Genomic DNA, 15,902 nt, shown 5'->3' on the forward strand with positions numbered 1-15,902 from the left:
CCCCTCCATGGGTTAATTGGATCTCCCCTGTTTCATGGTGGTCTAAGAAAGAAAATATTCTGCAATGTTTCAAATTATAATTTTTTTCTTATGTATAATGTTCTTTTTCTGGAACAAATGTTCTACTTGTATATTATTGCAAATTTGATAAATAAAAAAAAAATATATACAGTGGAACCTTGGTTTACGAGCATAATTCGTTCCAGAAGTATGCTCGTAAACCAAATTGCTCATATATCAAAGCGAGTTTCCCTATAGGAAGTAAGGGAAACTCGCTTTGATTCGTTCCACCTCCTCCTCCCCCCCCCGAGGCTACCAGCACTGCTCCATCCCCTCCCCCTTGAGGACATCGACGCTGCTCCATACCCCCCCCGCGATCCAGCATCCCCCCTGCGAACCGGCATCCTCCCCCCACGCTCACGTCGCCTTCCCTCCCCCGCGATCCTACATCCCCCCGAGCACTGCAACGACATCGCTTACACCGATTGGGCACCGGCACCAGCACCAATGCCAAGGAGGTGCCGGTGCCCGAAGATTCTCCCTCTTCTGGCCTGGACTGGGCGGTGCGACAGAGATCCTCCCTCTTCCCTGTGCTGGGCTGGACTGGGCTTTGAGCATTTGCGCATGCTCAAAGCCTTCTGGTCTCACTCTCTCCGAGATTCTCAGATTCAGAATCTCGGAGAGAGCAAGACCAGAAGGCTTTGAGCATGCGCAAATGCTCAAAGCCCAGTCCAGCCCAGCCCAGGGAAGAGGGAGGATCTCCGTTGCACCGCCCAGCCCAGCCTGTGAATTGGTGCTGGTGCCGGTGCCCAATCGGGGTAAGCGATGTCGTTGTGGTGCTTGGGGGGGGATGTAGGATCGCGGGGGTGGGGGGGGACAATGCGAGCGGGGGGGGATGCCGGATCACTGGGGGAGATGCCGGATCGCGGGGGGTGGCGCTTGTAAACCGAGTCAAACTCGGTTTCTGAGGCGCCGATTTTGCGAATGTTTTACTCATCTTGCAAAACATTCGCAAACTGGTGCACTCGTAAACCGAGGTTTGACTGTATATATATGCAATGTCACCTCAGTTACAACTACAGAAAAATAGACAAGTATAGTGCAAAATATAGATAGCAGATATAAATTCTCAAAACTGACATATTTTAATCACTAAATTGAAAATAAAATAATTTCTCCTACCTTTGGTTGTCTGGTGATTTCTTTCTTTCATTCCTCAGGCCCGACAATTGTCCCTTCCTTCCTTCCTTCCTATGTTCTCCTCACTGTCTTCCAGCATTTGTCCTCTTCCCCACCACCACAACTCAGACCCAACAATTGCCCCTTCCTCCTATGTTCCCCTCACTGTCTTCCAGCCTTTGTTCTCTTCCCCCCCCCCCACTCAGGCCCAACAATTGTTCCTTCCTCTCTCCCTTTTATGTTCCCCTCACTGCCTTCCAGCCTTTGTCTTCTTCCCCCCCCAACTCAGGCCCAACAATTATTGGTATCCCTTCCTCTCTCCCTTTTATGTTCCCCTCACTGCCTTCCAGCCTTTGTCCTCTTCTGACCCCCCCAAGCCCGTCCACCCGCTGAATTTAATTACCTCCCGTTGCTGCCGCTGTGAGGATATATCAATGAAGCAGCAGCGGTGGGGGGTTTGGACTCCTGGCTCAGCAGCGGGTCGAGAGAGCCGGCATGGAGTGAATTGCTGGGAAATTGATGTCGGGGATAAGGCTTCTGGGCTGGTGGCATGCAATCGCTGCACCCGCCTTGCCTTTCCTTTCCTCTACTTACGCGGGCAGGAGCAGCGGCAGGAGCATAGTCCAGGAGCAGCGGCAGTCAAAATAAGGTAACGGCCATGGAGTGGGGCAGGGGTTGTATTCGCTCCATAGGACGCACCTTTTTTTCCACCCGCTTTTTTGGAGGGAAAAAGTGCGTCCTATGGAGCGAAAAATACAGTATTTTTTTGTTTCGGATCATTTAATCCAACAAGTTAGAAAGACCAGCATAGATCTGATTCTTTTGTCGGATCATGCTGGAATTTGGATGGAATATCAGTTTACTGAAGTAGGCCAAAGTAAAAGGAGCCAAAAGGGCGGTAAAAGGGGCCAAAAGAGACTACGAGGAAAAAATAGCCAAGGAGGCGAAAAACTTCAAGCTGTTCTTTCGATATATTAAGGAAAGGAAGCGGTGGGACCATTGGATGACCAAAGAATAAAGGGAGCAAAGGAGACCAAAGCAATTGCCGACAGACTGAACACATCTTTTGCGTCTGTATTTACCGAAGAGAATACACACAGCATACCGGAACCCATCAGGCTATATGCTGGAAGCGACAACGGGAAACTGACAGGGTTAATGGTCAGTCTAGAAGAGGTATTCAGGCAGATTGATAGGCTTAAGAGCGATAAATCCCCTGGACCAGATGATATCCATTTAAGGGTCATCAAGGAACTATAGCTGAACTGCTTCAACTAATAGCCAATCTGTCGATCAAATCGGGAAAGATTCCGGAGGACTGGAAGGTGGCAAATGTTACGCCGATCTTCAAAAAAGGTTCAAGGGGAGACCCGGGAAACTACAGACCGGCGAGTCAGACCTCGGTACTGGGAAAGATGATAAAGGATCGCATCATTGACCACCTTGACGGACACGGTCTGATGAGGACCAGCCAGCATGGTTTCAGCAAAGGCAAATCTTGTTTGATGAACTTGCTGCACTTCTTCGAGGGAGTAAACAGGCAGATAGACAAGGGCAACCTGGTCGACATTGTATATCTGGATTTTCAGAAGGCATTTGATAAGGTTGAACGACTACTTCGGAAAATTGCGAACCATGGAATCGAGGGTGAAATATTCACGTGGATTAAAAACTGGCTGGAGCCTTGGAAACAGAGAGTGGGGGTAAATGGACAATACTTGGACTGGAAGAGCGTCACCAGTGGGGTGCCGCAGGGCTTGGTGCTTGGACTCGTGCTCTTCAACATCTTTATAAATGATATGGACATAGGTACAATGAGTGAGGTGATTAATTTGCGGACGATACAAAGTTATTCAGAGTAGTAAAGACACAGGGGGATTGTGAAGATCTGCAACGTGACATAATCAGGCTCGAGGAATGGGCATCAACATGGCAGATGAGGTTCAACATGGATAAGTGTAAAGTGATGCATGTCGGTAACAAAAATCTCATGCACGAATACAGGATGTCCGTGGCGGTACTTGGAGTGACCTCCCAGGAAAAAGACTTGGGAGTTCTGATCGACACAATGTGCTGTGGCGGAGAAAAGGGTGAACAGAATGCTAGGAATAATAAAGAAGGGGATCGTGAACAGATCGGAGAAGGCTATCATGCCACTGTAACGGCTATGGTGCGCCCTCACCTGGAGTACTGCGTCCAGCAATGGTCACCGTACATGAAGAAGGACAGGGTTCAGAGTAGAGTGACTAAGATGGTTAAGGGGCTGGAGGAGTTGCCGAACAGTGAAAGATTAGAGAAACTGGGCCTCTTCTCCCTCGAGCAGAGGAGATTGAGAGGGGACATGATCGAAACGTTCAAGGTACTGAAGGGAATAGACTGAGTAGATAAGGACAGGTTGTTCACCCTCTCCAAGGTAGGAAGAACGAGAGGGCATGCTCTAAAACTGAAAGGGGATAGATTCCGTACAAACATAATGAAGTTCTTCTTCACCCAGAGAATGGTGGAAAACTGGAATGCTCTTCCAGAGTCTGTCATAGGGGAAAACACCCTCCAGGGATTAAGACAAAATTAGACAAGTTCCTGCTGAACCAGAACGTACATAGGTAGAGCTAGTCTCAGTTAGGGTGCTGGTCTTTGACCAGAGGGCTGCCGTGTGAGCAGACTGCTGGGCCATGATCCCGCCTGCAGACTCCCTGCTAAAGAATGACAACCCTCATGCTCATCAGCCGCAACACAGAAAGGAAGTCCCCCTTCATTTTCTTTTCTTTAAAAAAAAAAATCTTCAGGGTGCACTGTGTTACAAGTGATTTCCTGCTCTCATTGGTTAAATTGGACGTCTGTCAAGGAGCAACCGTTTCCCATAGGATCAAAGTACAGTACACTGGATTTTAAGGTAAAATATTAACAAATATTCCAAAGCAGCATTCAGATTCTGAGGCAGAAACACACACATACAAGGTGCAGGGCGTTCGGATTCCAAAGCAGAGTTTGCAAAATTTACTACAAAAAAAGGTTTGGATTCCAAAACATTTGAGTTCTGGGGCGTTCGGATTCCGAGGTACCACTTAATGAGATTGCCTCACAATTGGCTAGGAAAGAGTTGTTTTCTCAGCAGGCTCTGTATTATGGAAACTCAAATAAAGCGGGAAGATTATTGGCTAATTACCTTAAAGCAAAAAAGAGAAAAGTTAAAATTGTGGCCATTAAAGATGAAAAAGGTAAAATTCATAATTCTATTGAAAATGTTTTAAGACAATTTTTGGATTATTATAGAGCTTCATATTCTTCTGAGCTTTATTCAAATAAAGAAGTTGAAGGAAGAGATTTTTTATGTTTAATCAATGGGCCCAAAATTCCTGAGCATAAAAAAGAAATCTTGAAGCGCCTATATCATTTAAGGAGTTCCAGACAGTATTGAAATCTTTCAGTTGGATCCGCTCTGGGTAGTAATGGATTTACAGTGGAGTTTTTCAAATCATTTCAAAATTTAATATTATCTCATCTTTTAAATTTATATTAATCACAACTGACTAAAGGTTGTATATCAGGTACTATGGCGGAATCGTTAACCATTGTTTTGCCAAAGCCAAGCAAAGATCCCATGTTGGTTTCAAACTATAGGTCTATTTCTTTAATTAATGTGGATGGGAAAATCCTGGCTAAACTATTGGCTTTAAGATTAGCCAAGGCTCTTCCTTATATGATTGGTATGTACTAAATGGGTTTCGTTGCTCAAAGACATTCTTCAAATAATACCAGATTGGCATTTCATGTGCTAAATTTATCAAAACCAATGGATAATCCAGCCTTATCCGTTTCTTTGGATGCAGAGAAGGCCTTTGATCATGTAGAATCAACTTTCATGTACCAAGCAATGGATTGGTTTGGTATAGGATCCGGATTTATTCAAATGATTCAAACCTTGTATAATTCCCCTTCTGCGAGATTATATATTAACAATACATTCTCAGAACGTTTTTGTCTGCAGAGAGGAGTTAGACAAGGATGCCCTTTATCTCCTTTGCTTTTTGATATTGTTTTGGAACCCTCGTTTTGGCCATTCAGTAGGCAAATGAGATGCAGGGTATTTCATATGCAGGTCGAGATTATAAGATTTTGGTCTATGCAGATGATATTTTGCTTCATTTGAAGAATCCTGAATCTACCATCCTGCATTTACTGGAATTGATTGATCAATTTGGCAAATTTTCACGTTACATAATAAATTGGAGCAAATCAGAGGTTCTTCCATTAAATGTGCATTGTGTACAAGGTTTGTTTGACTCATTCCCATTCCTTTGGAAGGAAGAGGGAATAAAATATTTGGGTATTTTGATTCAAAAAAATTTGGAAGATACAATGACAGTAAATGAAAAATCCTTATTATTGAAAATCAAAGAAATGTGTGAGCATTGGAACCTATTACATATTTCTTGGTGGGGGAGAGTCCAAACCATCAAAATGATGATTTTGCCTGTGTTTTGTTACCAAATGAGTATGTTGCCGGTTTATTTTCAAAGTTCATTTTATAAGAAACTGAATGGGATTCTTACGAAATTTGTTTGGCTGGGTAAAACTGGTAGAATAGCCTTGGAGGGGCATAATAAAAAAAAACGTCTAAGTCTCCTTTTGGCCTAAGGCCTTAAACGTTGAAAGTAGAAGCAGGGAAAAAGCACAGTTACTTACCGTAACAGGTGTTATCCAGGGACAGCAGGCATATATTCTCACATGTGGGTGACGTCATCTACGGAGCCCCAGCGCGGACAGCTTTTCAAGCAAACTTGATTGAAGTTTCAAGTTTGCTACACTGCACCACGCATGTGCATGCCTTATTGCCCACTAGAGGGCGCATCCCCACCTCGTGGTCCTCAATTCCATAACCAGCAAAGAAGCCATCCCCGGGGAGGAGGGCGGGTTGTGAGAATATATGCCTGCTGTCCCTGAATAACACCTGTTACGGTAAGTAACTGTGCTTTATCCAAGGACAAGCAGGCATGATATTCTCACATGTGGGTGACCTCCAAGCCAACCAAAAAAGAGCAGGTGGGAGGATGGCAATTTAGGAAAACAGGTTACGTAACACCGACTGGCCAAACTGGCCGTCGCTTCTGGACAAAGTGTCCAGACAGTAGTGGGAGGTGAACGTATGAACCGAAGACCAAGTGGCAGCTTTACATATGTCCTCCACAGGAGTAGACCGGAGGAAAGCAACAGAAGCTGCCATAGCCCGGACCTTATGCCCCATGACTCGACCATGGAGCGTGAGACCAGCCTGAGCGTAGCAAAAAGAAATACAAGCAGCCAACCAGTTGGATAAGTTGCGCTTGGAAACAGGATGTCCCAATCGATTAGGATCAAAGGACAAAAACAATTGAGGAACCTTCCGATGAGACTTGGTACGTTGGAGATAAAAGGCCAACGCCCTCTTACAGTCAAGCGTGTGAAGCGCCGCCTCACCAGGATGAGAGTGGGGCTTCGGGAAGAACACCGGAAGAACAATGGACTGATTGAGGTGGAAATCAGACACAACCTTAGGCAAAAATTTAGGATGGGTGCGAAGAACCACCTTGTCATGATGAAACACAGTAAAAGGTGGATCCGCAACCAAAGCCTGCAGCTCACTAATCCGACGAGCGGACGTGAGCGCAAGCAAAAAGACCACCTTCCAAGTGAGAAACTTAAGATGAGATTTGTCGATAGGCTCAAAAGGAGGCTTCATCAGTTGAGCTAAGACCACATTAAGATCCCAAACTACAGGAGGAGGTTTCAGAGGAGGGTGAACATTCACGAGACCCCTCATGAAACGAGTTACCAGAGGATGAAGAGAAAGAGACCGACCCTCGAGATGCCAATGGAACGCTGCAATGGCACTGAGATGCACCCGAATGGAAGTCGTCTTCAGCCCAGACTTAGATAGATGCAACAAATATTCCAGCACCGAAGATACTGGAACAGAACTCGGGTCCAGATGGTTCGAGGAACACCAGGATGAAAATCTGGTCCACTTCTGGGAATAACAAAGCCTAGTCGAGACCTTGCGCGAGGCTTTCAAAATCTCCCTCACCGACTGAGAAACAGGAACCGAAGTCAAGGGGAAAGGAACCAAGCGGTCAAATGTAAAGACTGAAGATTGGGATGTAACAGCGAACTCCGACTCTGAGACAGCAGAGAGGGAAAAACAGGCAGAAGCAGAGGTTCCCTGACACTGAGTTGAAGGAGCAGGGAGAACCAGTGCTGTCTGGGCCAACGAGGCGCAATGAGAATCATAGTGGCTCTAGTCGATTTGAGATGTACCAGCGTTCTCAAGATCAGAGGAAAAGGAGGGAACGCATAAAGGAACCTCCCCCCCAGTCGAGAAGGAAGGCATCGGCCTCGAGACGGTCCCGGGAGAACATCCGAGAACAATAGAGGGGCAGTTTGTGAGTCTCCGGGGAGGCAAACAGATCCACCTGAGGAGTCCCCCAGCGGTCGAAGACCTCGCGTAGAACCCGGGAGTTCAGCGACCACTCGTGCGGCTGGAGAAGACGACTGAGTTTGTCTGCCAGACAGTTCCTCTCTCCCTGAATGTAAACCGTACGCAGGAAGATGTTCTGGGAGACCGCCCATTCCCAAAGGCGCAGGGCTTCCCGGCACAGGGACCAAGAGCCCGTTCCGCCCTGTTTGTTCACATAATACATTGCCACCTGGTTGTCTGTCCGCACGAGGACTACCTGATCGTGTAGCAAGTGGCAGAACGCTCGAGCCGCCAGAAAAATGGCCCGAAGCTCCAACACATTGATGTGACAAAGACGGTCCTCTGCCGACCATAGACCCTGAGTCCGCAGACCGTCGAGATGAGCCCCCCACGCGTACTCCGAGGAGTCCGTGGTCAGGACCTTGCGATACGGAGGAACGAGAAAGAGCAAACCCCCGGAAAGATTGGAAGAGTTGGTCCACCAACGGAGCGAGCGTCTCAAAGAAGGAGTCACCGTTATTGGACGAGAGACTGGGTTGCGATCCTGACGCCACTGCGAGGCCAAGGTCCACTGAGGAAGCCTCAGGTGCAAGCGGGTGAACGGAGTAACGTGGACCGTCGATGCCATGTGGCCCAGAAGAACCATCATGCGCTGAGCCGATAGTACCGGCATCAGCGAAACCTGGCAACTCAATCGAAGCAGGGCCTCCAACCGAGGGGGGGGGGGGAGGAACGAACGAGGCGAACTGTGTCCAGCACGGCTCCGATAAACTGAAGGGATTGAGTCGGGCACAATTGAGACTTGGGAAAGTTCATTTCGAACCCCAGACGTTGAAGGAAGATGATAGTCTGTTGGGTCGCTGAAATAACCCCCTCCCTGGTGGATGCCTTGATCAGCCAATCGTCCAGGTAGGGAAAGACCTGTAGCCCCCGAGATCTCAGGGCTGCAGCGACCACCACCATACACTTCGTGAAGACTCGAGGGGACGAAGCCAGTCCGAAGGGGAGGACCCGATATTGAAGGTGCAACTCCCCCACCTGAAACCGTAAGAATTTGCGGAAGGCAGGATGTACCGGAACATGAGTATACGCTTCCTTTAAGTCTAGGGAGCACATCCAATCCCCTTCCTCCAAAAGAGGATACAACACCGGAAGCGACAACATACGGAACTTCTCCCGGCCCAGGAACTTGTTGAGCTTCCGGAGGTCCAAAATGGGGCGTAAGTCCCCGGTCTTCTTTGGGACCAAAAAGTAACGGGAGTAAAAACCCCGCCCCCGTTGGTCGGGGGGTACAGGTTCCACCGCCCGAAGGCTCAACAAGGCCCTCGCTTCCGTGAGAAGAAGGGGAAGTTGGGCTTGACTGAATGGGAAAGCACCCGGCGGATGTTCCGGCGGCGAGGCTGAGAAATTGAGTGAGTAGCCCTCGGAGATAGGCCGGAGCACCCAAGCATCTGATGTGATCCCGGTCCAGGCCACATAAAAGGCTCGGAGTCGACCCCCTATAGGAAGGGGGTTCGGCAAGAGTGCGGAGGGGTCCCGCCCCCATCCGCACATCCCGTCAAAAAGATGGCGCCGGCTTGGACGTCCCCTGCGCCTGAGGTTTTTGTTGGCCTCCCCTACCCTGTTGCGGCGGGCGCCGGGGCGGGGGTCTAGAGAAGGCCGGCGTGGACTTCTGGGGATATCGCCTCGGGGGAGGCCGAAACGGCTTCTGTGGCGGGGCCCGAGGTTTAGGACGGACCAAGGAGGCAAGGGAGCGCTCCTGTTCCGACAGACGTTTGGTCGCCGCCTCCAGAGACTCATCAAATAATTCAGAGCCAACACAGGGTAGATTGGCCAGACGTTCCTGCAAATTCGGGTCCATGTCCAGGGTACGTAGCCATGCCAGCCGGCGCATCGCCACTGCAAAGGCGGATACCCTGGAGGCCAGTTCAAATGCATCGTAGACAGCGTGAAACAGGTACAGACGCAGCTGAGATAAGTTGGACATGAAGGTGGCAAACCCCTCCTTGTGGGAATCCGGCAGGACCCCTTGATAACGAGGCAAGTCTTTGACCATGCTTCAAAGATAAGAGGAGAACGTAAAGGCATAATTAAGGACCCTGGTAGCCATCAATGAGTTGGAATAGAGGCGACGACCAAACTTGTCTAGGGTCCGTCCCTCCCGTCCGGGCGGGACCGCCGCCGAAACCTTAGCGGGCTGCGACTTTTTCAGCGCCGACTCCACCAGCAACGACTGGTGAGACAGTTGTGCTTTCTCGAAGCCTTTACATGGAATGGTCCGGTACTTGGACTCCATCTTAGAAGGCACCGCTGTGACTGTAAGAGGGGAGTCCAAATTTCTCAGGAAGGTCTGGTGGAGGACCTTATTGAGAGGCAGACGAGGAGTTTCTCTCGGGGGAGTGGGCAGGTCTTGTTCCTCCAAAAACTCCTTCGTGTACTGAGACCCAGCAAGCAAGTCCAGGTCCAAGGCCCGTGCCATATCCTGCACAAATTTTGAGAAGGAAGAGGGCCTAGCAGGCGGGGAAGGAGTACGCGAAGTCCGAGCCGCCAAGAAAGAGGGGGAGGCCTCGCGGGAATACCGAGGCTCCCTACCAGACCTCGATCCCCAGGAGGCCGTACCGAGCGACCTCGAAGGGGTCGGGGACCGCCTATGCCCCGAGGAGCCCTTGGGGGAAGTCCCCGGGGTATGAGGAACCGAGGCCCGTCCCCTCCGTCTCGGCGAGGAGTCTCTTTGGCTTTGGTCTGACAATGGAAGCAAAAGATTTTTCATGTTCAGACAATTTCTTAGTGGCAGCCTCTATGGATTCATCAAAGAGGTCATTGCCCTCACAAGGAATGTTAGCGAGACGGTTCTGAAGATTAGGATCCATGTCAATGGTGCGAAGCCATCCAAGCGGCGCATGGCTACAGAGAAAGCAATGGCCCTAGCAGACTGTTCAAAGGCATCATAAGATGGCTGGAGAAGATGCATTCTGAGTTGTGACAGAGTAGCAATGACTTCTTGGAACTCAAAATGCCTATGTTGATCCCGATTCTTGAGAAAGCCTGGAAGAATATGAATGAGGAACTTGAGATAAGTAACGAAGATAAAATTGTAGTTGAGGACTTTGGAGGACATCATAGTATTTTTGATAAAGACGACGTCCAAACTTGTCCATGGTCTTACCTCTCTTCCAGGAGGAACTGTAGCATAGACCCTGGAAGGATGGGTTCTTTTCAAAGAGGACTCCACAAGGAGGGATTGGTGAGATAACTGTGAATTCTCAAACCCTTTACAATGTAGAGTTCTATACCTCGAGTCCAACTTGCCTGGAACAGGAGGTATAGCATAAGGAGTCTCCAGACATTGTTTGAAAGTTTGAGACAAAAGCTTGTTAAGAGAAAGCTTAAGTGACTCTGCAGGAGGTTGAGGCAAATGCATGACCTTGAAATACTCCTTATAGAGTATTTAGAACCAGCATCGAATTGAATTTCCAGGTCATCAGCCATCTGATGAAGGAAGGAAGAGAAGGAGAGCTGATCCTCCAGGTCCCTACCTCAAAAAGGGACTCGATGACCTCGAGACGCCTCTAGTGGAGAACGAAGGTGAAGCCTCTCTGGAGAAGTGGCAATCCAAAGAATATGGAGACTTGGAGGAGGCAATGGAAGCAGCTGACTCCTCTGGGTCTAGAAGCGGCGACCTCGATTGAGGAGTTGGAGGCCTCGAAGAGCTGGACGGTCTCAAATGAGGTCTAGACGAGGAAGACTGATCTTTGGAAGGAGACCTGTGTCTTGATGAGGGCCTTGATCGACGACGAGAGTGATGCTTGGAAGCAGGTCTCGAGTAAGATCGAGGAGACTTCGCCCTATGTATGGAAACAGGCAATGTTGCTGGTGAGTGAATAGGGCTGGAAGCTGTAGATCGAAACTCAGTGGTTTGGATCGAGGAACCTCGAAGCACTCCCAAAGACTTGTATGGAGTGTGAAGATTCCTGTTGAGACACTCGCAAAGAATCTACTCCTTGCATCGAGTATATAGATGCCAGATCAGACACTCGCAAAGACTCTGCTTCTTGCATAGAGTGTGAAACTTCAGCTCGAGGTACAAGCAGGGACTCAACCTCACGGGAGACTGCTGATTGCCCAGGCTGAATTACAGGAGGCATTGTCGAGGCAGAACCATATTTGCTCATTAATTGAACAAATTGCTGCTCCAACATGGTCTAGAGAGAAGCCTGCAAATGTGCATCCGTATCTGAAACCGGACCACTTGCTGAGGCTAAAGGCTCCAAGGTGGCAGTGGAGATATGCTTCGACTTGGAGGTCTTGGAGAGCTTGAGGACCACTGCCGGAATTTTCTGCTTAGGTATCTGTCCTGACGGGAGCTCAGGGGAAGATAAAGCAGGTGTACTCGAGGCTAAAGACAATCCAAACGAAGATGGTCTGATGAGACTCGAGGTCGGAATCGTGGAAGCAGGAGGACCCTCGATGGAAGTGGGACCGAGGCAGCACTTGAGGTCAAGGGTGTCACTGAAGAGTCCATCCTGAAGAGTTTTTCCACTAAAACTTGACGACGTTTAAGGGCTCGAGGTTGAAAAGTAGCACAGTGCTCGAACGACTTAGGACTTCGGTCAGGCTCGAGGCACTTGAGGCACCAGCTGTGTGGGTCCGTGAGAGAAATTGCATGCTGGCACTGGCTACACTTCTTGAAGCCCGTTACTGGCCAGGACATTGGAGGGAAGATAGCTGCTGCAAGGTTGAAGCCCGCAGCCTGCCTCGCCAGTTAGTCGCCGAAAAAAATAAAATAAAGTCTTCTTTTTTTTTAAATAAATTAAAAGAAAATAAGTAACGCAGCGATTTGCGACTAAAAAGAACACAAACCGCGGTGAGAAAAGGCATGAAGCAATGAAGTTCAGCGCAGAACGTCAAAGTACAGACTTCTCGGCTCCGCAGAAAACTGAGAACTGAGGAGACTCCCCCTGTGCTGGGCGGGAAGGCACTTCCCCATGCCCTGTGCGGCTGACTCAAAACTTCTAAAGTTTTCTACAAGCAAGTATGCTTGCGAGGCTGTCCGCATCGGGGCTCCGTGGATGACATCACCCACATGTGAGAATAGGCTGCCTGCTTATCCTGGGATAAACACTGCTCTGTCTCCACCGGTTTTCTCCCACCAGCAGCCAACTAAAAAAAAAAAAAAAAAAAAAAAAAAAAAAAAATCATATCACGTGATTATTGTGTACATTTTTTAATCTGGCAGTTTGTGCGTAAATTCAGAGCTTATGCCAGCGTTTTACTGTTTCCACGACAGGTTCTACATAAACTTTAGTTTTTAAGCCCATTTGATACGTATCTTTTCCTCTTCCAACCCATCGGGTATCGGACTATTTTTCTTTATGCTCCACCCTTCTGGGTGAAACATAATAAAGTATATCATAGACGTCACCATCTCGCTTAGTGGCGGAGGTGCCCTTGGAGCGCGGATTGATTCACCTCTTAGTGCACTTACACTGCAGAGGAAAATTCTAACAGCATGGCGGACAATTGGTCGGAATACGGGAGAATGGGGGATTTGGAAACGGCAGAAAAGGACCCTGAGGAGCTGGACGTGCAGGATATGGTGCCTGATGACGACGACGAGGAGGAAGAAGAAATCGTGGCAGCGGCACTAGGAGAAGAAGGGCTGGAGGAGTCGGGGGTTGTGGATATGGATTTAGAACTCTCGGGAGAGGAAGACGCGGGCGAAGAGACCGAGCAGGGTATGGTAAGACTGTGGGAGGAAGAACAAGACAGCGGGGATCCCGGCGAACAGCCGATAATAGATGAGATGGAGACGATCGATGACGACGAGGATGCGGCGGCAGCGGAGGAAGAGGAGGAGGAGGAAGAAGAAGAAGAAGAAGAAGAAGAAGAAGAAGAGGAAGAAGAAGAAGAAGAAGAAGAGGAGGAGGAAGAAGAAAACCAGGAACAGGAGACGCAGGAGGAGGAAGAGGCGGCTCAGGCAGTCGTGGAGGAACAGCAGAGTGGAAATGCGGTGAGTGTCCCGTTATTGATTGGGTGGGAGGTTCAGAACCAGAACAGAACTATGTGCTCTGTTGAGGCCTCGCGCCTTTCTGCCTGTCGTACTTCCTTTAGCTGGACTCAATGCGGAGGGCTCAAGCAGTGTTACGCGCCGCACGTGCGAAAAGAAACAGAACACCCTACCCCGCCCCCTCCTAATTCTCCCTTCTGCCCGGCTTGTCATTCTCATTAAGTGCTGGGTTTTATTTTAATCGATTTAAATATGTTTGTCTGTCGATGGGGGTATAGAAAACACAATTGTGTTTTGTGACTTGTCAGCACACGTTTGCCTGGAGATGGTTATTAGATCTCTTGAAGTTTAGGAGAAAACGTAACAATCGTTTTCCCCACTTAAGTGAGTCAGATCAGAGGTCCTTCGAGCCCAGACAAATCTGGGTCATATGCGTGCCATAATAGGAAAAGCCCTATAAAGTTTACAAGTTCATTAACAATAGATCGCCTCAAAGCATATATCTAGCTGTGTACAAAGTAATTCGATAAGAGTTAGTTAGAGTCAGTCCATGTCAACTGTACAAATGGTCCCCACCTTACCATCTTCGATTTTAATGAAATTTGGCTTGTAGGTACCCTAACTTATGACACTAAGCCATGCAAAGTTTCAACTCCTAAAACCTGAAATTCATTTAGTAAGAGGTGCCTAAGTAGAGGCCTTAACAGTTTTGCATATAGTGTACAAAACAAATGGACAACTTCAAGGGCCTCCTGTACATAGAGTATTGCTAACATCAGCCTAAAATTTAGTCTACTGGTTCAACTTTTTGTACTTAATAAGTGTTTAGAGTTTTAAAAGTCTAGGTTAAGCACTCTTCTGATGCCTTCATGCCAAAGTTGGCCAAAAACCTCAATTTGCTAATTTTTGGCTTCATCTTTAGGGTGCCATAGATTTGTTACAAATTTAAGTGGTGTCTTCTTGCTTGATACACCTAATAGAAACATGATGGCAAATAAAGACCAATTAGCCTATCTAGTCTGCCCACTGAAACCACCTGCTCAACTATTGATTACTATTCATCTATGAAAACTTCAAGGCCTGCTTTCATTTATTTGCAAAGACTAGTCTTTAAGCTTGTTACATTAACGGGTGCTAGAATAGATGTTTGTGTCTGTCTGTCTTTCTCTCTCTCTCCTTGGCCGCTGTCTGTCTTCCTTTCTGTCTGTTTCTCTGGCCCCCTGTCTGTCTGTGTCCTGTCTTCCCCCCCTAGAGCAAAGCTGTCTGCCCCAAGCACACCCTCCCCCAAAGCAGCCCCCTATTCCTCTCCCTGACTGTCTCTCCGTGGCCCCCTTCTGTCTTCCCCCCCAGAGCAAAGCTGTCTACCCCCAGCACACCCCTCCCCCCACAAAACAGCCCCCTCCCTTCTGTCTTCCCCCCAGAGCAAGGCTGTCTGCCCCCAGTACACCTCTCCCTCCAAAGCAGCCCCCTTTCACCTTCTCTGTGGTCCCCTTCTGTCTCCCCCCCCCCCCGAGCAAAGCTGTCTGCCCCCAGCACACCCCTCTCCCAAAAGCAGCCCCCTTTCACCTTCAGCACCGGCGCGACACCCTCCAGCCGTTCCTCTCAGGTATCTGGAGTGAGTGCTCAGAGCGAGAGAGGCCAAGGAGGCGCGGTGGGGGGGCCCCGGCTGCCCCAGCTGCAGCTTCTTTTGGCGTCAGTGAGGAAGGAGAGGGATTCAGGTTCGAGCCGCCGCCCGGAATACCTTCAGCTCGTCAGCCCTGTGCAGGGGCAGCGCCCGACCCTCCGCTGGGGCTTTGGGGAGAGTCTTCAGTGGCTCGTAGCCCTCCTCCTGGCAGCCAGCACCGCTCCGCACCGCCTTCATCCCGCTGCCCGGTGCGCCAAGCCGGCGCATGCGCCTCAAGCTTCCGAATACGGCCACGGAGGGACACAGCACATGTCAGGTACCCACAGCCTCCTAAGTGCGCATGCGCGCTTAGAGGATTATTATAGTTGATATTGCAAGTTAAACAGAGCAGCAAAAATATTAACAAATTTTACCCATCTTTGAAGCTTTGTATTTCAGTTTTGACACCAGCAATCACTTTGGTTCAAAAAGCATTGGATAAAGCAGCTTTTTCTCTACTAAATGTCAAATTTTCAGGATGGTGTTTTTTTGTACAGAGAAGAAATTTGCAATTGAATTCTGGTTAGTCAAAGCAGTGTAACTTGAACTATTTGAAACTATTAATGGTATTTGTCCTTGGAGAATTCTTCCTATATTCA

The 15,902-nt window shown here is 48.7% G+C and overlaps 1 protein-coding gene across 2 annotated transcripts in view; it reads left to right on the plus strand.

Annotated features, from left to right (window-relative positions):
* Nucleotides 1-13,068: 13,068 nt before the first annotated feature.
* Nucleotides 13,069-15,902, plus strand: part of LOC117353568 — a 312,994-nt gene continuing 310,160 nt past the window's right edge. For both annotated transcript variants that reach the window (XM_033929657.1, XM_033929658.1), the window contains exon 1: nt 13,069-13,643. In XM_033929657.1, the coding sequence (XP_033785548.1) occupies nt 13,143-13,643 (501 nt within the window). In that variant the 5' untranslated portion in view covers nt 13,069-13,142. The remainder of the gene's footprint in view (nt 13,644-15,902) is intronic.

Source organism: Geotrypetes seraphini, chromosome 2 (genome assembly GCF_902459505.1).
Source record: "Geotrypetes seraphini chromosome 2, aGeoSer1.1, whole genome shotgun sequence".
NCBI lineage: Eukaryota > Metazoa > Chordata > Amphibia > Gymnophiona > Dermophiidae > Geotrypetes > Geotrypetes seraphini.